Raw genomic sequence first — 26,112 nt, 5'->3', positions numbered from 1 at the left:
AGTATTTCACGGAGTGCTTGGTTTACGATGCACACCGAGTTGTTGGAGTTTACGAGGAAGGACTGAGGGTCGACCGGAGCTGATTACGCGTTTGCCGTAGGCTGAGTCAGGTAGATAGAACGTTGGGTTTAATTGAGTAGCGTCCCGACCACGCGCTCACTGACTAATAGTGTGGTTTTCCGTTCTCCGCAGTGTGTTTGAACTTGGTTGTTTCACGTGGAAACAAAAATCGACCCAGTTTACTAGCAGCTGCTGAAATAACGAGGTGCGTTCTGTGTTTATGATTCGAGTGGGGAACGCGTTGATTTGTACTTTATTTAAAGGTAGAGCTGATTCGCCCGGTGCGGAAATATATGTGATCATCATTGCTTGCCTATGTCTCTTTAGATGGTGTTTTCCCAGGGGACTCTCCGGTCGCTATGATTCATCTGTATTAGTATTCACCAGCCCACATCAGTCATCCCATCTGTACACACCAGGACGGTATCTCCAAGTGGTGCTCTGTAGCATTTAGTAAGTCATGAATTTCTAGCCCCAGACTCCGGTCTTTTTTTTGATAATCACAAACATGGTAGTCAACAGTATCTGTTCTTTCTAGAACTTCGGATTAACTTTTCTTCACATTGACCTACCGGAATTCATTGTTTTCGGCACACCACAACACATGGTTCTAGTGAGTACAATACTAGCACGTTTCTTAAGTTTTTTTTAAAAAACCAATTGGTCAATGTATATAACGATTGCACTCGCTGACAAGCTATGAACTTTGCATTGCTGCAGGATTATACAGATTTAAGTGACAGCATTTATTTTCCTTTTTTTAGGTACCGCCCCTGACGAAGGGCCTGGTGGCCCGAAATGCATTGGGCAGGGATAAAATGATCAGGATGTTGTTGTGAACCGACATTTTTTTTTAAAGAAAATTGTTTGCTATGCATTGATGCAACCATGATTTACATGTACATGAAGTATATATCATATGAGTAAACTAAGATATATCAGTAAAGATATAAAATCAATGACACAGAGTATTGGTGATATTTCATTGTTTATAGTATTTTGAATTTAAGTTAAAGAAATTGAAAAGTCAAAGGTCAAACAGTTCCCTGTAGTGGGGTTGCAACAGTGCGCAGAGGGCAAGCGGCAACGCTTGGTTTCTTTTCAAGTATAAACGTTTTACCCAATTGAAAAACCGTCCTGCACTGACTTTGTCAACCTTCTTTTCCTTGCTATGATGTTTATAGTATAGTCCTCGAGAGGTTTGGCTTAAGCCGCTGCAAATGGGCCAGCCTCTTCGGCTCCCTTGTGGCCCATTTGTCCACCAAGTAATTAACCTGAGAGATCTACTTCACTAACTTGTACAGCCCACATCTCTAACCCTCCAAAGCTCGTGGACAAATGGGCTTCAACACCAACATCCCCAGGAGGAAATACTCATGTATGTACCATTGCAGTTGCAACTTGAAGAGAGTCAGAAAGTTGAAAATACTTTTACTTTGCAAAGTGCATGTTTGCAACTACAAAATAGCGTTGTACGTCACTCCCTAAATGTGGTTAGTAAGTCATATAAACTTGTGGAAAATCCCCTACTACCTGAGGAAGAAAGTCGGCAAATACTTTCATCTCTCATTTGTGGACCCATTGCCATAAAGAAATAGATTAATAACAAAATGGCAGCCACGTTTGAATGCTAGCAGATGCTATCCTTTGGAAAAAGGGCATGAAGAAGCATTACACAGCCTGCATTTTTAGCCCCATGTGTAATAAACAACTGTCAACCATTCTCCTAGTCATATAATGAATTCTACTAAGAATTTAAGGCCACTTTGCTTTCCCACATCTATCAGAATATGTTTCCACATACCTGATTGGTTGTGAGAAACCCCATGACAATAGAAATGCCTCATACTTTGTGATAAAGGGATAAAAGACTTTGGGCCCCATTAGGATGTCGGGTGGCTCACCGCCGCCATGCAGGCGGTGGCGATTGGCCCAACAACCTTCCCGGCCCACCACCCATTTCCCCCCGCCATATTACTATGGCAGAGGGGACCGCGGCGGACGTAAAGACCGTCCGCCTCTTTCCCGCCCGGTCAACGAGTTGACTGGTCGGAAAAGGGTTTCATATGGTGGCGGTGTCTGTTAGACACCACCATCCATATTAGGATGTGGGGGGAACATGCTTTTCCGTGGCAGCGTTGCCGCCACGGAAAGTCATGCAGGAATGTCTTGTGGGTGACCGTTGCGGACCCCCAGGGACTCCGGGGGGTGGGGGGTGCACATGGGGGGTACGCACTCCACTGTACAACGTGGCAGGCACAGCACAGTGCCTGTCACGTTGTGCATTGAAGTGCACAATGTGCATTTTTAGCATTGCGGCGGACGGTGCTTTCTGCACTGCCCGCTGCAATGTTAAAAATGCGGGATGGCCTAATGGCCCCCACGGGACCACCGCCCTTATGGCGGGCAGTCCCGTTTTACGTTGGGATGGCCAACGGACAAAGTCCGCCCGCCATCCTAATGTGGCCCTTTGTTTTCAACTCAGCGTGTGAATCAGTTTCTTCCAGCACTTATGCCAATTTATTGGGAATAAACACATGCTGGAAGTAAATGCTAAATAAATAAATATTTATGAAAAATAGCATTATAACAACTGTTATTTATGCAAATACGTAAATGAGGTATTTTCTGGCCCTTTGCTTGCAATAATTGTCTACCTTCCAGTGTGCGAATGGCTGTTGATACAGTCCTCAAGAAAAAACACCTTTTCAAGGTGAATATTTATTTCACAAAATAAAGCCCCAATCACAATAAGAATAGATGGGGTCTGCATACAGAAGTATTAGTGCCCCATGGTTCCAGCTACATGCAAAGCAGCATGATGCTCTCTTTGCATATAGGGAAATGTTTTAAGCATCAAAAACCTGAACTCCAGAGCTGTCCTAGAACACTGCTTAAAAAAGATTCCAGAATGTAAAACGGTGATAAACAAACTATATTTGAAATTAAATTTTGTATTTTTACAGTATTGTATGAGGCGAGATAATAATATGCACTGGTAAATTCAAAAGATCTGCCTTTGGCTGGCAGTCTTTTCACTTGGTTAAAATGTGTTTTATTTGCTTGTGGCTTTTGTAAAATTGTACTGCTGGTAAAGCGGCCAGGCCTTCGCCAATATATTTTTAAAAAATGACTAAAAGCAAACACATTTTTATATCTCAAATAGAACACATGACATAGTAAGCCCTGGTATTGAAGGGAACTACTTTGTGTGCAGAGGTGCTCCTTGTGAAGGGAAAGAATGGTGTCACTCACAATGAAGTCAGCCAGGGACTGAAATGAGTTGATCCACTGCCTCATACTGTCGTGGGTGGAAGAAAAACGTGAATGACACATTGGACCAATGGATGAGCACAGCTAGATATAAGCCCCTATACCTACATCAAATATATACAATTTTGATAAAATCAAAAGATCTTGGCTAATGCCAGACTTAGAATCACAAGACAATGGTTTATGGAAAAAATTGCCTTTTCTGTCATGTGTTTTTTTCCCTGAACTCTAATTGTAGATGTTTCTAATTGCTTCTCAAATAGCTGCCAAGCTTCATGATCCACCTCAGATAGCAATTGGAGCTCTGGGGCCCCAAAAGTTCTGCTGCCTCTTGTTTTGGGGTGCATTGTAAGCACTGGGGCATTTAGACACTGGGGGGGGGGGGGTTAAAAGTCTGTTGTAAGTCTGTGAATCGTATGGTCATATCTGTCATTTCACAACAAAATTGGCAAATGTTCTCAGGCAGAACGAAAGGGGACAAAGTCCAGCACTTGGCATAGGACCATGGGAAGAATTTGCACCATTTGCTTCTTCTTCTTATGTTATGTTGCTTATCACATGTACAGAATTTTCACAATAGGTCTGGGTCCAGGCCATGCACATAGTAAATTCTCCTCACAAGTGGCTGGCTCCGTGCCTCTACTGATATTCCATAGGTAGCATCTAGTTGGGAAGGCTCAAGAAGATCCCCTTAAGGCTATTTGTCCTTTGATCACTTGTTGACTTTAACATGTCAATTTTCAAAGTGTTCTGTGAGGGTGTCCAACTTAAGAAGTGGCATAAGACACTGTGATTTAGCTGCATCTTTCACAACAGCTTTTGAAGCTGTTATTTTTTCTAGAAAGTTAGGTATCACGGATTTGTGTTTCCACCATTGATCGGGTTTGTGATTCCACCGTTGAGTTAGATTTTGATTTCATGGCAGTATCATTTGTTGCCTGAGAAGCTTCTTCAATGAAGGCATTCTCCAACACGGCAAGGATGGATGTACGGAACTTCTCTTTGAAATCGCGGCCCACAAAGACATACAAGATGGGGTTGACGCAGCTGTTGATGAATGCAAGGCTGGAGGTGATGGGCACACCAATGTCCTGCAGTTTACCTGGACAATCCCCTTGGGTGTACACAGCTAGCTCCAGGAAGGAGAAGACATGGTAGGGGAACCAGCAGATGCAGAAGCACACAATGACTGCAATGATGATCTTGAATGGTTTGCTGGATGTTGCCAGGCGGTTTCTGCTCAACCTTATAGCAATAGTGATATAACAAATCACAATGACGGAGAAGGGTAAGAAAAATCCTATCACAAACCTTGCCCAAATTACAGCTGAGTATCTGCGTATCCCAACTGCATATGTTTTTTCATCATCCAACCCAAAATCATTGTAGCAATTTATAACTGTCACATTTGGCTCCTTAAGGTCAGTGGTTCGGAAAATAAAATATGGCAGGCTTACTATCAAAGATGCAGCCCACACCGCCAGGGCTATGAAAATGGCCAACCGTGGAGTCCTGTGGTTCTGAGCCCACACGGGCATGATTACTGAGATACAACGGTCAATGCTGATCACCATCAAAAAGAAGATGCTGGCAAACATGTTCAGGAAGGCCACAGTGCTGTTTAACTTGCACAGGAATTTGCCGAATGGCCAATGGAAGCCCAAGGCGATGTAGGTGATGCTAAGGGGCAAGAAGAAGGTGAAGATGAAGTCGGCGATGGCGAGGTTCAGAAACCACACAGTATTGACGGTTCTCTTCATCTTAAAACCGGTGATCCAGATCACTAGACCATTACCTGTCACCCCCAAGAAAAAAGCGACAAAGTAAATGAACATGGTAAAACCATGCAATGCTGCCTTGGTGCCTTCATCCTCCTCCTCGTAACAGTAATAGTAGTCACCAGATGTTGTGAACTCTTCTGGAGCAGTAAAGTTTGTCGATAGTGGTGGAAAGGCGGTGTATACTGACGATGGTGAAAAGGTTGTGATATTGACTGATGTTTCTGGAAAGGTTGTAGTTTCGAGGGAGTGGGGTTCCAGCAAAGCAGAAGTCATCAACTCTGTATTTGATGTCATATTCTCCATCCTTTGGGATTGATCTAACTTTCTGAAAAGAAAAACAAAATGAAGAATCAGATCCAAAATTGAAATACTTATCATTACTACAGTAGGGCTTTGTGTTTGGATCACACTTCTGCACGTTCTCTGCAGGCCACAGCGCCCAAAGGACATGCCAGTGGCAGGCTGTGAGCTATATAAACATTAGTAGCATAAGATAGATTGAAAAAGGTTACAATATTTATTTTATTAAGATATTCACCAAAATAAGACATTTAAGAGTGATAAAAAGTGATTATTTGAAGTGAATGACAAATGTTTCTGAAAACTTCCCCTAAAAATCAATTTCTGGAATAATGTTCTTATTTTGTGATTAAGAAATAAGCAATAAAATAACAGTCACTATTACGGGGAAACACGGTTCAGACACGTAGGGGGCCATTAGGATGGCGGGCGGACTTCACCCGCCCTCCATCCTTGCGGTACTTGGGACCACTCGCCATAAGGGCGGGGGTCCCGTGGGGAGTATTAGGATGCCCCCGCCACAGTGGCGGGTGCATCATGCATATTTAACATTGTGGCGGGCGGTGCTCTCAGCACCGCCCGCCACAGTGCTAAAAATGCATGTATGCATTTGCATACACAAAGCGGCAGGCACCGCGCGGTGCCTGCCGCTTTGTGTAAGCAAATGCTGGGGGTACCACAGGTACCCCCGTATGCACTCCAGACCTCGCCTTCACTCCGAGGCCCACAGGGGTCCCCTGAAGTGAAGACCGCCTGCCTTAAGGCATCTGCAGAAGCCCATACTAATATGGCTGGCGGTGTCTGATAGACACCGCCACCATATTAAACCTTTTCCGCCCTGGTCGCCAGACGGCCGGGGCGGAAAAGCAGCGGACGGTCTTTCCGTCCACCGTGGACCCCCCAGCAATGCTAATATGGCGGGGGTCATTCTGGTTAGGATGGCGGGCGGATTGCTCCCGCCAGGCCGGCGGTGGCTACCGCCAGGCTGGCGGGGGCAATCATCCTGCGATCCTAATGGGCCCGCAGTATGGAAGAAATGGTTTTTCTACATAACTCATATACAACCCCCCAAAAAACTTAAAAATGTTACACGTCTCTACATAGATGTAAATTGAAGTTGGTCCCACAGAGTTAAATATACGTTTGTCCCTTAGACGAAAATGGAAGACTGTTCTTTGAGATAAAAAGACACCTTTGACCCATAGACTTACGTCACTGTTATCCCATAAAATATAATTTGATGCTTGCCCCATCAACTTATATTATTTCTGTCCTCTAGGCTTACATGGGTATTCGTCTTGGTCCTACAGAGTTAAAGTGCACCTGCCCCATAAGCTCCAATGTCCGTGTGTCCTGGAGACTTAACCAAGCATTCACGTGAGTCCTTCTCAGGTGTGGGTTTAAGTTGATTGGAAAACACCAGTAATTCATTTGTAAAATGCCTCATTGTAACTGAACAGCCAGGATCAGACACCTAACAGATTTATTACAGATTGAAATTAAACCTTATGTTAGACCAATATTAGCCCTAGTAGGATTTCTGAGTCGCAGACATAAGTGTTGATATACATATAAATGTTCTCTGGCTGTGGAAAGATCTGGAAGTCTGTAAAATCCCATTTCCCTTTTTAGGGCTCGGCCTACCTCCCAGGAAGTGGGCGTGGCTTAACGGTCCTTTTCTGAGGGCTTCGAAAATCGTACCTACCGAATTCCAGAAAGCTCGGGATTTTTGCTGGGTATTTTTGCCAGCTGCATGGCAATTGGGCCTCGCATGCCTGTGTTTTTACAAGAGAGCACGCAATAGGCCATAGGCATTAGAGTTGCTCCGCCTGGTGCATATTCCGTGCGGGCACGCGCAGCAGAAGGGCATATTTCTTCAATTACCAGCTGTCATGGCGCGCGCGTAGCAAGGGCACTCTGTCTCCTCGCGCTGAGATCTCGTGGCTGTTGCCCTCCTCCCAACACTCTCCCTCCATGTAACTTCCCCTGGTTCCTCATCCCCGACCCCCTGCCTCCCGCGCCTCTACCATTAGCCCCGTAGCGCTGGAGGCCGCCGGACGCTGAGCATGGCCGATGGATGCAGCCTGGTTTTACAATAGCGATCGCATTCGCTTTCAGTGCTGCTTCTTTGCTTTTGGATCCATTTCACAGCACATGGAGAATTTAAGGACCTCTGGCGAGTGTGATGTACTGCGGAGAGTGCAAGGTCCGAGTATGCCTCTGGTATTTGTATGGTTGGAGGCTGTATGTCTTAAATACAATGGTAAGTCTGTCTCTGTGCAGTTACGGACAAGGTCTGTGTCCACCTTTTCCTGGTTTCTGTTGTGTGCTGCATTCAGGTATATCTTTCTCGGCGTGTGCAATTTTTGAGTATACCTGTCTGTCTGTTGTGTCGCTGTTTGCAGGGTTGAAGTCTACCTGTCTCTATAGTATGTATGTATGTATGTATGTATGTGTTAGACCTGGCACCTTGGCGTGAGTTTCCCTTCCACTTTTTGCTGGTGTGCCTCCGATGTTTTGCTGGTTTTCCGATACTCAGGGCACTGCGCCACGGCCGACCCGTGCCGCAGTGCAAGTGCTCCCTACTGTAAATTGTACATGTGATTGGTATCCATGATTGGTTCATTGGATTTACTGTCAGTCCCTAGTAAAGTGCACTAGGAGTGCCAGGGCTTGTAGATGCCAATACTGCTAGTGGGCCTGCAGCGCTGGTTGCGCCACCCACAGAAGCAGCCGTAAGATGTGTCTGGGGACTGCCATTGCAGAACCTGCGTGCAGTCTCGTACTGTCATGCCGGCTGGGCAAGTACACCCACTTGCCAGCCCCTGAACCTTCCCTTGACTGCATATTAGTCACCCCTATGGTAGGCCTGCGGGCAGGGTGCATTGTAGGTGTAAGGCAGGACAAGCCCTGATGTGTGTGGCGTGTCCTAGTAGTGACTTACAACTAAATTCGTATTTCACTATTGAAGGCTACCTGCTCCCGTTAGGCCAGAATGAGCTGCTGGAATTATTACACCCTATAATCCCAGCAGGCTCAGGGAGCATGGTAGAGAGTCGTGTTTAGTATGCCTGAACTCAGGATGATAAAATATCTCTTTTAGTAAAGTTTATTTTAGTATCCTGTGTTTGCAAATGCTACTCTTAGAAAGTTAGCATTTGCTTGCCTAACCATTTCAGCCCGCCTCTGCTGGTATGTGTATCTGACTGTCTGGGATGTGTGAGGGACAGGGCTGGGGGATGACAGGTGGTGAATGCGCAGATTACACCTTAGTGGGAGGTAGGAGTGGCTCTTGACTCTGAATCTTGCTGTGCTCTGCCACCACAATGCTGGCTCCACCCTCCTGGGGAGCGACTGATGACTCAGCCGACACCTGGCCCAGGAAGGGCGAAGCCCCATCAACAAGGTACTCTGGCTGCCCCTGTCCGCACAATGCGGGCTCCACCTCCTGTGGGGCGTCTGATGCGCCTGCCCCTCACACTGAAAGCAGAAGCCGGAGTACACCCACCAGAGTACTCAAGGACTGAAAGTGGCTATGCAAAGGCCCCACAGGCCTGCGAGAACAAAAGAAAGGCAGTATAAAAGAAGGAGCCTTGCTCCTTGTAAATTAGATCCTGTTTGTGCTACAGAAGGAACTCTGCCCGACGAGAAGGACCGGGAAGGACAAGGAAGAGTGCTGGCTCTTGCCTGTGTCTGGTGCCTTGCTGCAGAAGGAGAGGAAAAGAAAAGACTGCAAGAAGACTTTTGCTTTGTGAAACTTTGTGCCAAACTCTGCTGAAAGATCTCCAAGGGCTTGCTGTTGAACTTGCCCCCTGACCAGCGCCCCAGGACCAGTGGGCGCTACATCCTGAAGAAAGCGACTGTGTGTGCTGCTTATCGCTGCAGTACTGACAGAGGGGTCTGGGAGCGCTGGGCAAGCCTGCCACGCTCCCCGTAACCAAGGCATCGACACCCCCCCGAACACCGTGACCGGGGCCCAAAGCAACAGCGAGAGCAAAGTGAGGTCCAGCCGCCGCTGGCCCGAACACCGTGACCGCATCTGCACCGGGAGCCCGAGAGCAAAGTGAAGGAGGACCCGTCCGGTCCAAGCTCCCGAATTGACTGCGCTTCGAGCCGTCAATCCACCTGCGAAGACGGACAGCTGCCCTGTGAGAACCCCCTCTGGTCGGTAGCCTGCCCGACAGCTCAGCTGTAAGCGCACAGCTGCAACCGGTACTTTGGCTGGGTACATCCTGCACTTGGGGACCGTACTGCCACTTGCCACCACCACACCGCCGCCGCCTCCAGGGTCGGAGCGAACGACGAGGAAAGGACCCTGCCGCCACAGAGCACCGCCGCCCCGGATGACCCGTGACCTGCCCGGCTGAGAGCCGCAGCGAACAGGGACCCCGGAAAAGCAACGCGACGTGGGACAGCTCCCCTGGAAAGCGCCCGCTCCACAAGAATTTGAAAGGTACTTTGTTGTATCCTCACGGTGCGAGCAACCTGCAACTCGAGCTCGCACCGCGCTATCTGCTCCCAACGCGAGCCGCCTCTGAAACCGAGGCTCGCACAGCTCCTGGCCCTCGAGGCCCACGCAGAGAGCGCATTGAGGCGCTACGAGACACTGAACCGTGTCGAACCTGGGCAGAAGGCCCAAAAGGTTGCTTATTGCTAAAAGAGAACTGTGGCAACCTGAACTTAAGTAACCTGGAACCGCTATTGAAAGTTTTACGACTGTATTTACAAGCCTGCTTGAGATTTATATAAAGATATATATTTTTACAAATACAGTTTGGTGTCATTGTGTGGTGGGTTGGTTGTGATGGTGTAATATTGCAAATGTTTAACCCTATGTGCCCCAAAGATTAGCCTAAGACTGCTTAAGCCACACTACCTAGAGGGTAAGCAGAGGTTGTCTGGAAGGTAACCCTCAGCCCTGACGAGGAAGAGAGAGTCCCTGCTTGTCGCTAGTGTTGCACTGCGCCAACTAGAGCCTCCCCCTTCCTACATTGGACGCAGCGGTGAGGATTTTCGAATTTACATTTGCAGTGTCTATACCAGTGTCTGACCATTGCACAGTGATTTCAGTCCAGTTACTTGGCCACAGGTTTTGTTGTAATTTTGCGGAGAGAAGATCCCTAGCGAAGAAACCATGCCGGGCACGAAAAGCCTGGATGGAGCGGAGTCCACGACCTCTGAGATGTTGGAGGAGGAGTGGGACGCCGCAAAGCTGGATAAATACACTAGAGTTGAACTGAAGTTTTTTTGCAAGAAACTCAAGGTTCCGCACGCCGGTTGCAAGAACAAGCCAGAGCTCTACAAGGCCCTGAAAGCCTGGATAGAGTCCAGAAAGGCCCCGGAGGATCAAGATGCCCCCGCGGAGCAAGATGCAACTGAGGAGCAGAATGCACTTGTGGATCTGGTGGATCTCGAAAGGCAAGACAGCGTGCACAGCTTTGGTAAAGGCCTGTCACCAGAGGAGCTGGCGGACAGGAAGGAAACAAGGGATCATGAAAGGAAGCTGGCAGAATTAAAAATCCAACTGGAGCTTGAAACCAAAAGAATGGCGCTGGAAGAGCGAAAGCACCAAATGGATTACGAATTGAAAATGAGGGAGATGAGTCTAAAGGAGAGAAACTTGGATCATCCTCCCTCTGGTGGCAGCACAACGCCGGTGCAGGTAGAGGCAAGAGTGCACATTCCTAAAGACGTAGTTAAAGAGTTCTTTAAGGGGGATGACATAGGACAGTGGTTTAGGGCATACGAGGTAGCCATGTCCTCCCACCGGGTCCCTGACAAGGATTGGGGAGCGGGGTTGTGGGGAAGGTTCCTTAGCGAAGGGCGAGATACCTTGCTAGATTTGCCCGTTGAAAATCAGAGATCCTATTCCCACATGAAAGAAGCTTTAATGAACAGGTACGGGCTTACCCCTGAAATGTATAGACAGAAGTTTAGGGGATGTACTAAGCGGCCTGGGAATACGTATGTGGAGTATGTGACTTATTTTTGCAGAGCACTGGATGGTTGGGTGAAGGGTAGCAAAGTGAATGATTTTCAAGGTCTCTTTGATTTAATTGCATGGGAGCACTTGTCTGATCACTGTTTTCCTGAGTTACGCCAACACCTGATCGATAGCAAGCTGTCCAACCCGAGGAAGCTTGCTGAGGAGGCGGACCGCTGGCTCAGCACCAGGGTCCACAAGGGTCCAGTGGGAGACTCCGCCAAGAGTGGGCAGGGTCCCCAGCAGAAGAGTGGGGGGGACAAGGGAAAACAGAAAGGGTTCCAAAAAGGCCCCCAAAGTAATCCCCAAGGGGACCAGCAGAAAGGTTCTCAGCCTCCCCCACCCCCAAAGCAGAATGGGGCCCCGACAGGTAAACCTGTTCCAAAGGGGCCCTTCAATTGTTTCAAATGTGGCGAGCCTGGGCACATATCCAGTGACCCCAAGTGTCGCCTGTTTGGAAAACCCGCACCCACTGGTGCTCCGCCCCGTCAAGTGACTAATGTTCACTTAGGAGAAGAAGTGATGGTCCCGGGGGGTGGAGATCCCGTTCACATGACCCTAGTCTCACTAGGAGACAGTGAGATGATCCCTACAAACTACCTGCCCTCTAACACTAAGAAATATGGGCAGGTGGTGATCATCAATGGTAAGGAAGCTGAGGCTCTTAGAGATACAGGAGCCAGTGTGACTGCAGTGAGGCAGCACCTGGTGTCTCAAGAGCAGGTTGTACCCCATGCCTACTGTAGGGTTATCAATGCTGATAATTCAGAGAGTCAGTGTCCGATGGCTCAAGTTCCCTTCGAGTGGGGAGGGGTCTCTGGTACTCTGCAGGTCTGTGTGAGGAAAACCATGCCTGTTGACTGTTTGCTAGGGAATGACTTGGAGCACTCCCCTTGGGAAAAGGTGGAGAAGACGACTCACCTGCGGATGGTGGGTCTGCCTGACTGGGCGTGCGTGACCACCCGGTCAATGGCAGCCAGTAGGGGTGATCAAGAGGTCCTGGGGCCTGAAGGAGAGGCCCAGGGACCGGCCTTAGGGAGAAGGCGCAGGGGGCGCGGGAAACCGGCCCCTGAAGTTCCCACGGTCCAGGAGGAAGCAGACCTTGAGGGTGATGCCCTGGAGCCTACAGGGGAACAGATTGCCGAACTGAGGGACCTGCCTGAGCTGACCCATTGGCAGCAAGAAGGAGGACCCTCCAGGGAGGAATTCTGCAAGGAGCAGAAAGAATGCCCTTCTCTCGTGGGTATGCGGCAGCAGGCTGCAGACCAGGCCAATGGTGTTCAGGCCAAAACACATTATGTGTTCTGGGAGAACGACCTCCTGTATTCAGAGCCTAAGGCTGCTGAACCTGGGTCAGCCCGTGTGCTGGTGGTACCCCAGAAGTTCAGAGCCTTCCTACTGGGTCTGGCTCACGATGTGCCTTTAGCAGGACATTTGGGGATGGACAAGACCTATGACAGGCTTGTCACCCACTTTTACTGGCCCCAAATGCACAAGAGCTCAGACGCTCATTGTAGAACCTGTCCGACTTGCCAGGCAAGTGGGAAGAGCGGAGGAAGGAACAAGGCTCCCCTCCAACCCTTCCCTGTGGTCGGTACGCCATTCCAGCGAGTGGGTATTGACATTGTTGGGCCTCTGGACCCCAAGACAGCCATGGGCAACAGGTTCATCCTGGTCTTGGTGGACCATGCCACCCGGTACCCTGAAGCCATCCCTCTGAGGACAGTGACGGCCCCCGTGGTGGGACGTGCACTGATGGGAATTTTCTCACGAGTAGGATTCCCTCTAGAGGTGGTGAGCGACAGGGGGACCAACTTCATATCCAAGTATATGAAGTCCCTGTAGCAAGAGTTTGGTGTAACGTACAAGTTCACCACGCCTTACCATCCCCAAGGAAACGGGTTGGTTGAAAGGTTCAACCGAACCCTGAAAGGCATGATCATGGGCCTAGACGGTCCGATGAGGCGTAAGTGGGACGTCCTCTTACCATGCCTGCTCTTTGCATATCGCGAGGTACCACAGAAGTCCCTAGGGTTCAGCCCCTTTGAACTGCTGTACGGTCACCCCGTGAGAGGACCACTGAATTTGGTAAAGGAAGGCTGGGAGCAATCTCCCAGGAAACCTCCCCAGAATGTATATAGCTACATGCTGGCCTTCAGAAACCAAACCAGGCGCTTCAGACAACTTGCCGAGGCAAATCTGGAAGCAAGCCAGGAGGAGATGAAGCGGTGGTACGACCAGAATGCCACTCTGGTCGAGCTTCAGCCTGGACAAGAGGTGTATGTCCTGGCCCCAGTGGAACCCTGTGCCCTTCAGGATAAGTGGACAGGTCCATTTGAGGTTGTGGAGCGCAAGAGCCCAGTGACATACTTGGTGGACATGAAGACGCCCAGGAACCCTTTGAGGGTCCTACATGTCAACCGCCTCAAGCCCCACTTACGAAGGTCCGAAGTGGGCATGTTGTTGGCAACTGATGATGGAATGGAGGAGGAGTCGGAGCCTCTCCCTGACCTCTTAGTGGCCTGTGAGAAAGACGGGTCAGTGGATGGAGTTAACCTCTCACCCACCCTGACCCCCGAACAACAGGAAGACTGCCGCCAGTTGCTGGGGCAGTTTCCAGATCTGTTCTCCCTGGTTCCGAGTGTCACAGATTGGTGCGTCCATGATGTGGACACCGGAGACAGCTTACCTGTGAAGCATAAGGCTTACAGAGTAACTGACAGGGTCCGGGCCTGCATCAAGGAGGAGGTCTCCAAGATGCTTGCCCTTGGGGTGGTTGAGTCTTCCAGCAGTCCTTGGTCCAGCCCCGTGGTCTTGGTCCCGAAGGCTGCTGCGCCGGGAGCCACACCCGAACTCCGGTTCTGTGTGGACTACAGAGGACTCAATTCAGTCACGAAGACTGACACGCACCCCATCCCCAGAGCGGATGAGCTCATCGATCGGCTAGGGGCTGCCCGGTTCCTCAGTACGTTTGATTTAACGTCTGGGTACTGGCAGATCGCCTTGACCGATGGGGCAAAGGAGAGGTCAGCATTCTCTACACCAGATGGGCATTTCCAGTTCCGGGTTATGCCATTTGGAATGAGGAATGCCCCTGCCACCTTTCAGAGATTGGTCAACCAGGTGTTGGCTGGGCTGGATGAGTTCAGTGCCGCCTACCTGGATGACATCGCGGTGTTCAGTGGCACCTGGCCAGAACACCTGCGACACCTCTGGGAAGTGTTGATGGCCCTGCGCAGAGCAGGCCTCACAATCAAGGCAAGCAAGTGCCAGATTGGGCAGGGTTCAGTGGTGTACTTGGGACACCAAGTGGGGAGTGGCAAGGTAGCACCCTTGCAACCCAAAATCGAGACCATCCTGGCTTGGGAACCCCCCCAAGACCCAGACTGCAGTAAGAGCCTTCCTGGGGCTCACTGGGTATTACAGGAGGTTTGTCAAGGGCTATGGCACGATTGTGACCCCCTTGACAGAGCTGACTTCGAAGAAGCAGCCCAGGAATGTGATTTGGACTGACACCTGTCAGAAGGCTTTTGACACCCTGAAGACTGCCATATGCACGGCGCCCGTGCTCCTGGCTCCTGATTTCTCCAAGGAATTCATAGTGCAAACAGACGCTTCAGAGCATGGTGTAGGGGCTGTTCTTTCACAGATGACTGAGGAGGGCTTTGACCAACCCGTAGCCTTCATAAGTAGGAGGTTACTTCCACAGGAAAGTAGGTGGAGTGCAATAGAGCGTGAAGCATTTGCTGTGGTCTGGGCGCTGAAGAAGCTAAGACCCTACTTGTTTGGGTCTCACTTCCGAGTTCAGACGGACCACAGGCCCCTCAGATGGTTGATGCAAATGAGGGGTGAGAACCCGAAACTGTTGAGGTGGTCCATTTCCCTACAGAGTATGGACTTTACGGTGGAACACCGCCCTGGCACAGATCACGCCAACGCTGACGGTCTGTCCAGATTTTTCCGCCTTAGTGATGTGGAACTCCCTGGAGAAGGGTAGTTCCCCCCACATTTCAGCTGGAGGGGACACGTGTTAGACCTGGCACCTTGGCGTGAGTTTCCCTTCCACTTTTTGCTGGTGTGCCTCCGATGTTTTGCTGGTTTTCCGATACTCAGGGCACTGCGCCACGGCCGACCCGTGCCGCAGTGCAAGTGCTCCCTACTGTAAATTGTACATGTGATTGGTATCCATGATTGGTTCATTGGATTTACTGTCAGTCCCTAGTAAAGTGCACTAGGAGTGCCAGGGCTTGTAGATGCCAATACTGCTAGTGGGCCTGCAGCGCTGGTTGCGCCACCCACAGAAGCAGCCGTAAGATGTGTCTGGGGACTGCCACCGCAGAACCCGCGTGCAGTCTCGTACTGTCATGCCGGCTGGGCAAGTGCACCCACTTGCCAGCCCCTGAACCTTCCCTTGACTGCATATTAGTCACCCCTATGGTAGGCCTGCGGGCAGGGTGCATTGTAGGTGTAAGGCAGGACAAGCCCTGATGTGTGTGGCATGTCCTAGTAGTGACTTACAACTAAATTCGTATTTCACTATTGAAGGCTACCTGCTCCCGTTAGGCCAGAATGAGCTGCTGGAATTATTACACCCTATAATCCCAGCAGGCTCAGGGAGCATGGTAGAGAGTCGTGTTTAGTATGCCTGAACTCAGGATGATAAAATATCTCTTTTAGTAAAGTTTATTTTAGTATCCTGTGTTTGCAAATGCTACTCTTAGAAAGTTAGCATTTGCTTGCCTAACCATTTCAGCCCGCCTCTGCTGGTATGTGTATCTGACTGTCTGGGATGTGTGAGTGACAGGGCTGGGGGATGACAGGTGGTGAATGCGCAGATTACACCTTAGTGGGAGGTAGGAGTGGCTCTTGACTCTGAATCTTGCTGTGCTCTGCCACCACAATGCTGGTCCACCCTCCTGGGGAGCGACTGATGACTCAGCCGACACCTGGCCCAGGAAGGGCGAAGCCCCATCAACAAGGTACTCTGGCTGCCCCTGTCCGCACAATGCTGGCTCCACCTCCTGTGGGGCGTCTGATGCGCCTGCCCCTCACACTGAAAGCAGAAGCCGGAGTACACCCACCAGAGTACTCAAGGACTGAAAGTGGCTATGCAAAGGCCCCCCTGGCCTGCGAGAACAAAAGAAATGCAGTATAAAAGAAGGAGCCTTGCTCCTTGTAAATTAGATCCTGTTTGTGCTACAGAAGGAACTCTGCCCGACGAGAAGGACCGGGAAGGACAAGGAAGAGTGCTGGCTCTTGCCTGTGTCTGGTGCCTTGCTGCAGAAGGAGAGGAAAAGAAAAGACTGCAAGAAGACTTTTGCTTTGTGAAACTTTGTGCCAAACTCTGCTGAAAGATCTCCAAGGGCATGCTGTTGAACTTGCCCCCTGACCAGCGCCCCAGGACCAGTGGGCGCTACATCCTGAAGAAAGCGACTGTGTGTGCTGCTTATCGCTGCAGTACTGACAGAGGGGTCTGGGAGCGCTGGGCAAGCCTGCCACGCTCCCCGTAACCAAGGCATCGACACCCCCCCGAACACCGTGACCGGGGCCCAAAGCAACAGCAAGAGCAAAGTGAGGTCCAGCCGCCGCTGGCCCGAACACCGTGACCGCATCTGCACCGGGAGCCCGAGAGCAAAGTGAAGGAGGACCCGTCCGGTCCAAGCTCCCGAATTGACTGCGCTTCCAGCTGTCAATCCACCTGCGAAGACGGACAGCTGCCCTGTGATAACCCCCTCTGGTCGGTAGCCTGCCCGACAGCTCAGCTGTGAGCGCACAGCTGCAACCGGTACTTTGGCTGGGTACGTCCTGCACTTGGGGACAGTACTGCCACTTGCCACCACCACACCGCCGCCGCCTCCAGGGTCGGAGCGAACGACGAGGAAAGGACCCTGCCGCCACAGAGCACCGCCGCCCCGGATGACCCGTGACCTGCCCGGCTGGGAGCCGCAGCGAACAGCGACCCCGGAAAAGCAACGCGACGTGGGACAGCTCCCCTGGAAACCGCCCGCTCCACAAGAATTTGAAAGGTACTTTGTTGTATCCTCACGGTGCGAGCAACCTGCAACTCGAGCTCGCACCGCGCTATCTGCTCCCAACGCGAGCCGCCTCTGAAACCGAGGCTCGCACAGCTCCTGGCCCTCGAGGCCCACGCAGAGAGCGCATTGAGGCGCTACGAGACACTGAACCTTGTTGAACCTGGGCAGAAGACCCAAAAGGTTGCTTATTGCTAAAAGAGAATTGTGGCAACCTGAACTTAAGTAACCTGGAACCGCTATTGAAAGTTTTACGACTGTATTTACAAGCCTGCTTGAGATTTATATAAAGATATATATTTTTACAAATACAGTTTGGTGTCATTGTGTGGTGGGTTGGTTGTGATGGTGTAATATTGCAAATGTTTAACCCTATGTGCCCCAAAGATTAGCCTAAGACTGCTTAAGCCACACTACCTAGAGGGTAAGCAGAGGTTGTCTGGAAGGTAACCCTCAGCCCTGACGAGGAAGAGAGAGTCCCTGCTTGTCGCTAGTGTTGCACTGCGCCAACTAGAGCCTCCCCCTTCCTACATTGGACGCAGCGGTGAGGATTTTCGAATTTACATTTGCAGTGTCTATACCTAAACTTCTGACCATTGCACAGTGATTTCAGTCCAGTTACTTGGCCACAGGTTTTGTTGTAATTTTGCGGAGAGAAGATCCCTAGCGAAGAAACCATGCCGGGCACGAAAAGCCTGGATGGAGCGGAGTCCACGACCTCTGAGATGTTGGAGGTGGAGTGGGACGCCGCAAAGCTGGATAAATACACTAGAGTTGAACTGAAGTTTTTTTGCAAGAAACTCAAGGTTCCGCACGCCGGTTGCAAGAACAAGCCAGAGCTCTACAAGGCCCTGAAAGCCTGGATAGAGTCCAGAAAGGCCCCGGAGGATCAAGATGCCCTCGCGGAGCAAGATGCAACTGAGGAGCAGAATGCACTTGTGGATCTGGTGGATCTCGAAAGGCAAGACAGCGTGCACAGCTTTGGTAAAGGCCTGTCACCAGAGGAGCTGGCGGACAGGAAGGAAACAAGGGATCATGAAAGGAAGCTGGCAGAATTAAAAATCCAACTGGAGCTTGAAACCAAAAGAATGGCGCTGGAAGAGCGAAAGCACCAAATGGATTACGAATTGAAAATGAGGGAGATGAGTCTAAAGGAGAGAAACTTGGATCATCCTCCCTCTGGTGGCAGCACAATGCCGGTGCAGGTAGAGGCAAGAGTGCACATTCCTAAAGACGTAGTTAAAGAGTTCTTTAAGGGGGATGACATAGGACAGTGGTTTAGGGCATACGAGGTAGCCATGTCCTCCCACCGGGTCCCTGACAAGGATTGGGGAGCGGGGTTGTGGGGAAGGTTCCTTAGCGAAGGGCGAGATACCTTGCTAGATTTGCCCGTTGAAAATCAGAGATCCTATTCCCACATGAAAGAAGCTTTAATGAACAGGTACGGGCTTACCCCTGAAATGTATAGACAGAAGTTTAGGGGATGTACTAAGCGGCCTGGGAATACGTATGTGGAGTATGTGACTTATTTTTGCAGAGCACTGGATGGTTGGGTGAAGGGTAGCAAAGTGAATGATTTTCAAGGTCTCTTTGATTTAATTGCATGGGAGCACTTGTCTGATCACTGTTTTCCTGAGTTACGCCAACACCTGATCGATAGCAAGCTGTCCAACCCGAGGAAGCTTGCTGAGGAGGCGGACCGCTGGCTCAGCACCAGGGTCCACAAGGGTCCAGTGGGAGACTCCGCCAAGAGTGGGCAGGGTCCCCAGCAGAAGAGTGGGGGGGACAAGGGAAAACAGAAAGGGTTCCAAAAAGGCCCCCAAAGTAATCCCCAAGGGGACCAGCAGAAAGGTTCTCAGCCTCCCCCACCCCCAAAGCAGAATGGGGCCCCGACAGGTAAACCTGTTCCAAAGGGGCCCTTCAATTGTTTCAAATGTGGCGAGCCTGGGCACATATCCAGTGACCCCAAGTGTCGCCTGTTTGGAAAACCCGCACCCACTGGTGCTCCGCCCCGTCAAGTGACTAGTGTTCACTTAGGAGAAGAAGTGATGGTCCCGGGGGGTGGAGATCCCGTTCACATGACCCTAGTCTCACTAGGAGACAGTGAGATGATCCCTACAAACTACCTGCCCTCTAACACTAAGAAATATGGGCAGGTGGTGATCATCAATGGTAAGGAAGCTGAGGCTCTTAGAGATACAGGAGCCAGTGTGACTGCAGTGAGGCAGCACCTGGTGTCTCAAGAGCAGGTTGTACCCCATGCCTACTGTAGGGTTATCAATGCTGATAATTCAGAGAGTCAGTGTCCGATGGCTCAAGTTCCCTTCAAGTGGGGAGGGGTCTCTGGTACTCTGCAGGTCTGTGTGAGGAAAACCATGCCTGTTGACTGTTTGCTAGGGAATGACTTGGAGCACTCCCCTTGGGAAAAGGTGGAGAAGACGACTCACCTGCGGATGGTGGGTCTGCCTGACTGGGCGTGCGTGACCACCCGGTCAATGGCAGCCAGTAGGGGTGATCAAGAGGTCCTGGGGCCTGAAGGAGAGGCCCAGGAACCGGCCTTAGGGAGAAGGCGCAGGGGGCGCGGGAAACCGGCCCCTGAAGTTCCCACGGTCCAGGAGGAAGCAGACCTTGAGGGTGATGCCCTGGAGCCTACAGGGGAACAGATTGCCGAACTGGGGGACCTGCCTGAGCTGACCCATTGGCAGCAAGAAGGAGGACCCTCCAGGGAGGAATTCTGCAAGGAGCAGATAGAATGCCCTTCTCTCGTGGGTATGCGGCAGCAGGCTGCAGACCAGGCCAATGGTGTTCAGGCCAAAACACATTATGTGTACTGGGAGAACGACCTCCTGTATTCAGAGCCTAAGGCTGCTGAACCTGGGTCAGCCCGTGTGCTGGTGGTACCCCCGAAGTTCAGAGCCTTCCTACTGGGTCTGGCTCACGATGTGCCTTTAGCAGGACATTTGGGGATGGACAAGACCTATGACAGGCTTGTCACCCACTTTTACTGGCCCCAAATGCACAAGAGCTCAGACGCTCATTGTAGAACCTGTCCGACTTGCCAGGCAAGTGGGAAGAGCGGAGGAAGGAACAAGGCTCCCCTCCAACCCTTCCCTGTGGTCGGTACGCCATTCCAGCGAGTGGGTATTGACATTGTTGGGCCTCTGGACCCCAAGACAGCCATGGGCAACAGGTTCATCCTGGTCTTGGTGGACCATGCCACCCGGTACCCTGAAGCCATCCCTCTGAGGACAGTGACGGCCCCCGTGGTGGGACGTGCACTGATGGGAATTTTCTCACGAGTAGGATTCCCTCTAGAGGTGGTGAGCGACAGGGGGACCAACTTCATATCCAAGTATATGAAGTCCCTGTAGCAAGAGTTTGGTGTAACGTACAAGTTCACCACGCCTTACCATCCCCAAGGAAACGGGTTGGTTGAAAGGTTCAACCGAACCCTGAAAGGCATGATCATGGGCCTAGACGGTCCGATGAGGCGTAAGTGGGACGTCCTCTTACCATGCCTGCTCTTTGCATATCGCGAGGTACCACAGAAGTCCCTAGGGTTCAGCCCCTTTGAACTGCTGTACGGTCACCCCGTGAGAGGACCACTGAGTTTGGTAAAGGAAGGCTGGGAGCAATCTCCCAGGAAACCTCCCCAGAATGTATATAGCTACATGCTGGCCTTCAGAAACCAAACCAGGCGCTTCAGACAACTTGCCGAGGCAAATCTGGAAGCAAGCCAGGAGGAGATGAAGCGGTGGTACGACCAGAATGCCACTCTGGTCGAGCTTCAGCCTGGACAAGAGGTGTATGTCCTGGCCCCAGTGGAACCCTGTGCCCTTCAGGATAAGTGGACAGGTCCATTTGAGGTTGTGGAGCGCAAGAGCCCAGTGACATACTTGGTGGACATGAAGACGCCCAGGAACCCTTTGAGGGTCCTACATGTCAACCGCCTCAAGCCCCACTTACGAAGGTCCGAAGTGGGCATGTTGTTGGCAACTGATGATGGAATGGAGGAGGAGTCGGAGCCTCTCCCTGACCTCTTAGTGGCCTGTGAGAAAGACGGGTCAGTGGATGGAGTTAACCTCTCACCCACCCTGACCCCCGAACAACAGGAAGACTGCCGCCAGTTGCTGGGGCAGTTTCCAGATCTGTTCTCCCTGGTTCCGAGTGTCACAGATTGGTGCGTCCATGATGTGGACACCGGAGACAGCTTACCTGTGAAGCATAAGGCTTACAGAGTAACTGACAGGGTCCGGGCCTGCATCAAGGAGGAGGTCTCCAAGATGCTTGCCCTTGGGGTGGTTGAGTCTTCCAGCAGTCCTTGGTCCAGCCCCGTGGTCTTGGTCCCGAAGGCTGCTGCGCCGGGAGCCACACCCGAACTCCGGTTCTGTGTGGACTACAGAGGACTCAATTCAGTCACGAAGACTGACACGCACCCCATCCCCAGAGCGGATGAGCTCGTCGATCGGCTAGGGGCTGCCCGGTTCCTCAGTACGTTTGATTTAACGTCTGGGTACTGGCAGATCGCCTTGACCGATGGGGCAAAGGAGAGGTCAGCATTCTCTACACCAGATGGGCATTTCCAGTTCCGGGTTATGCCATTTGGAATGAGGAATGCCCCTGCCACCTTTCAGAGATTGGTCAACCAGGTGTTGGCTGGGCTGGATGAGTTCAGTGCCGCCTACCTGGATGACATCGCGGTGTTCAGTGGCACCTGGCCAGAACACCTGCGACACCTCTGGGAAGTGTTGATGGCCCTGCGCAGAGCAGGCCTCACAATCAAGGCAAGCAAGTGCCAGATTGGGCAGGGTTCAGTGGTGTACTTGGGACACCAAGTGGGGAGTGGCACGGTAGCACCCTTGCAACCCAAAATCGAGACCATCCTGGCTTGGGAACCCCCCCAAGACCCAGACTGCAGTAAGAGCCTTCCTAGGGCTCACTGGGTATTACAGGAGGTTTGTCAAGGGCTATGGCACGATTGTGACCCCCTTGACAGAGCTGACTTCGAAGAAGCAGCCCAGGAATGTGATTTGAACTGACACCTGTCAGAAGGCCTTTGACACCCTGAAGACTGCCATATGCACGGCGCCCGTGCTCCTGGCTCCTGATTTCTCCAAGGAATTCATAGTGCAAACAGACGCTTCAGAGCATGGTGTAGGGGCTGTTCTTTCACAGATGACTGAGGGGGGCTTTGACCAACCTGTAGCCTTCATAAGTAGGAGGTTACTTCCACAGGAAAGTAGGTGGAGTGCAATAGAGCGTGAAGCATTTGCTGTGGTCTGGGCGCTGAAGAAGCTAAGACCCTACTTGTTTGGGTCTCACTTCCGAGTTCAGACGGACCACAGGCCCCTCAGATGGTTGATGCAAATGAGGGGTGAGAACCCGAAACTGTTGAGGTGGTCCATTTCTCTACAGAGTATGGACTTTACGGTGGAACACCGCCCTGGCACAGATCACGCCAACGCTGACGGTCTGTCCAGATTTTTCCGCCTTAGTGATGTGGAACTCCCTGGAGAAGGGTAGTTCCCCCCACATTTCAGCTGGAGGGGACACGTGTTAGACCTGGCACCTTGGCGTGAGTTTCCCTTCCACTTTTTGCTGGTGTGCCTCCGATGTTTTGCTGGTTTTCCGATACTCAGGGCACTGCGCCACGGCCGACCCGTGCCGCAGTGCAAGTGCTCCCTACTGTAAATTGTACATGTGATTGGTATCCATGATTGGTTCATTGGATTTACTGTCAGTCCCTAGTAAAGTGCACTAGGAGTGCCAGGGCTTGTAGATGCCAATACTGCTAGTGGGCCTGCAGCGCTGGTTGCGCCACCCACAGAAGCAGCCGTAAGATGTGTCTGGGGACTGCCACCGCAGAACCCGCGTGCAGTCTCGTACTGTCATGCCGGCTGGGCAAGTGCACCCACTTGCCAGCCCCTGAACCTTCCCTTGACTGCATATTAGTCACCCCTATGGTAGGCCTGCGGGCAGGGTGCATTGTAGGTGTAAGGCAGGACAAGCCCTGATGTGTGTGGCATGTCCTAGTAGTGACTTACAACTAAATTCGTATTTCACTATTGAAGGCTACCTGCTCCCGTTAGGCCAGAATGAGCTGCTGGAATTATTACACCCTATAATCCCAGCAGGCTCAGGGAGCATGGTAGAGAGTCGTGTTTAGTATGCCTGAACTCAGGATGATAAAATATCTCTTTTAGTAAAGTTTATTTTAGTATCCTGTGTTTGCAAATGCTACTCTTAGAAAGTTAGCATTTGCTTGCCTAACCATTTCAGCCCGCCTCTGCTGGTATGTGTATCTGACTGTCTGGGATGTGTGAGTGACAGGGCTGGGGGATGACAGGTGGTGAATGCGCAGATTACACCTTAGTGGGAGGTAGGAGTGGCTCTTGACTCTGAATCTTGCTGTGCTCTGCCACCACAATGCTGGTCCACCCTCCTGGGGAGCGACTGATGACTCAGCCGACACCTGGCCCAGGAAGGGCGAAGCCCCATCAACAAGGTACTCTGGCTGCCCCTGTCCGCACAATGCTGGCTCCACCTCCTGTGGGGCGTCTGATGCGCCTGCCCCTCACACTGAAAGCAGAAGCCGGAGTACACCCACCAGAGTACTCAAGGACTGAAAGTGGCTATGCAAAGGCCCCCCTGGCCTGCGAGAACAAAAGAAATGCAGAATAAAAGAAGGAGCCTTGCTCCTTGTAAATTAGATCCTGTTTGTGCTACAGAAGGAACTCTGCCCGACGAGAAGGACCGGGAAGGACAAGGAAGAGTGCTGGCTCTTGCCTGTGTCTGGTGCCTTGCTGCAGAAGGAGAGGAAAAGAAAAGACTGCAAGAAGACTTTTGCTTTGTGAAACTTTGTGCCAAACTCTGCTGAAAGATCTCCAAGGGCTTGCTGTTGAACTTGCCCCCTGACCAGCGCCCCAGGACCAGTGGGCGCTACATCCTGAAGAAAGCGACTGTGTGTGCTGCTTATCGCTGCAGTACTGACAGAGGGGTCTGGGAGTGCTGGGCAAGCCTGCCACGCTCCCCGTAACCAAGGCATCGACACCCCCCCGAACACCGTGACCGGGGCCCAAAGCAACAGCGAGAGCAAAGTGAGGTCCAGCCGCGTCTGGTCCGAACACCGTGACCGCATCTGCACCGGGAGCCCGAGAGCAAAGTGAAGGAGGACCCGTCCGGTCCAAGCTCCCGAATTGACTGCGCTTCGAGCCGTCAATCCACCTGCGAAGACGGACAGCTGCCCTGTGATAACCCCCTCTGGTCGGTAGCCTGCCCGACAGCTCAGCTGTGAGCGCACAGCTGCAACCGGTACTTTGGCTGGGTACGTCCTGCACTTGGGGACCGTACTGCCACTTGCCACCACCACAGCGCCGCCGCCTCCAGGGTCGGAGCGAACGACGAGGAAAGGACCCTGCCGCCACAGAGCACCGCCGCCCCGGATGACCCGTGACCTGCCCGGCTGGGAGCCGCAGCGAACAGCGACCCCGGAAAAGCAACGCGACGTGGGACAGCTCCCCTGGAAACCGCCCGCTCCACAAGAATTTGAAAGGTACTTTGTTGTATCCTCACGGTGCGAGCAACCTGCAACTCGAGCTCGCACCACGCTATCTGCTCCCAAGGCGAGCCGCCTCTGAAACCGAGGCTCGCACAGCTCCTGGCCCTCGAGGCCCACGCAGAGAGCGCATTGAGGCGCTACGAGACACTGAACCTTGTTGAACCTGGGCAGAAGGCCCAAAAGGTTGCTTATTGCTAAAAGAGAACTGTGGCAACCTGAACTTAAGTAACCTGGAACCGCTATTGAAAGTTTTACGACTGTATTTACAAGCCTGCTTGAGATTTATATAAATATATATATTTTTACAAATACAGTTTGGTGTCATTGTGTGGTGGGTTGGTTGTGATGGTGTAATATTGCAAATGTTTAACCCTATGTGCCCCAAAGATTAGCCTAAGACTGCTTAAGCCACACTACCTAGAGGGTAAGCAGAGGTTGTCTGGAAGGTAACCCTCAGCCCTGACGAGGAAGAGAGAGTCCCTGCTTGTCGCTAGTGTTGCACTGCGCCAACTAGAGCCTCCCCCTTCCTACATTGGACGCAGCTGTGAGGATTTTCGAATTTACAATTGCAGTGTCTATACCTGAACTTCTGACCATTGCACAGTGATTTCAGTCCAGTTACTTGGCCACAGGTTTTGTTGTAATTTTGCGGAGAGAAGATCCCTAGCGAAGAAACCATGCCGGGCACGAAAAGCCTGGATGGAGCGGAGTCCACGACCTCTGAGATGTTGGAGGTGGAGTGGGACGCCGCAAAGCTGGATAAATACACTAGAGTTGAACTGAAGTTTTTTTGCAAGAAACTCAAGGTTCCGCACGCCGGTTGCAAGAACAAGCCAGAGCTCTACAAGGCCCTGAAAGCCTGGATAGAGTCCAGAAAGGCCCCGGAGGATCAAGATGCCCTCGCGGAGCAAGATGCAACTGAGGAGCAGAATGCACTTGTGGATCTGGTGGATCTCGAAAGGCAAGACAGCGTGCACAGCTTTGGTAAAGGCCTGTCACCAGAGGAGCTGGCGGACAGGAAGGAAACAAGGGATCATGAAAGGAAGCTGGCAGAATTAAAAATCCAACTGGAGCTTGAAACCAAAAGAATGGCGCTGGAAGAGCGAAAGCACCAAATGGATTACG

General features: G+C 51.5%; 1 protein-coding gene across 1 annotated transcript in view; it reads right to left on the bottom strand.

Moving 5' to 3' along the window:
* Positions 1–2,765: 2,765 nt before the first annotated feature.
* Positions 2,766–26,112, bottom strand: part of LOC147701075 (chemerin-like receptor 1) — a 72,454-nt gene continuing 49,107 nt past the window's right edge. Inside the window, exon 2 of the mRNA XM_086929861.1 lies at positions 2,766–5,439. Within this exon, the coding sequence (XP_086785987.1) occupies positions 4,179–5,417 (1,239 nt within the window). The 5' untranslated portion in view covers positions 5,418–5,439 and the 3' untranslated portion in view covers positions 2,766–4,178. The remainder of the gene's footprint in view (positions 5,440–26,112) is intronic.

The sequence above is a fragment of the Lissotriton vulgaris genome, chromosome 7 (assembly GCF_964263255.1).
Source record: "Lissotriton vulgaris chromosome 7, aLisVul1.2, whole genome shotgun sequence".
NCBI lineage: Eukaryota > Metazoa > Chordata > Amphibia > Caudata > Salamandridae > Lissotriton > Lissotriton vulgaris.
The sequence above is the reverse complement of the archived record's forward strand: the minus strand, read 5'-3'. Positions and strand labels throughout refer to the sequence as shown.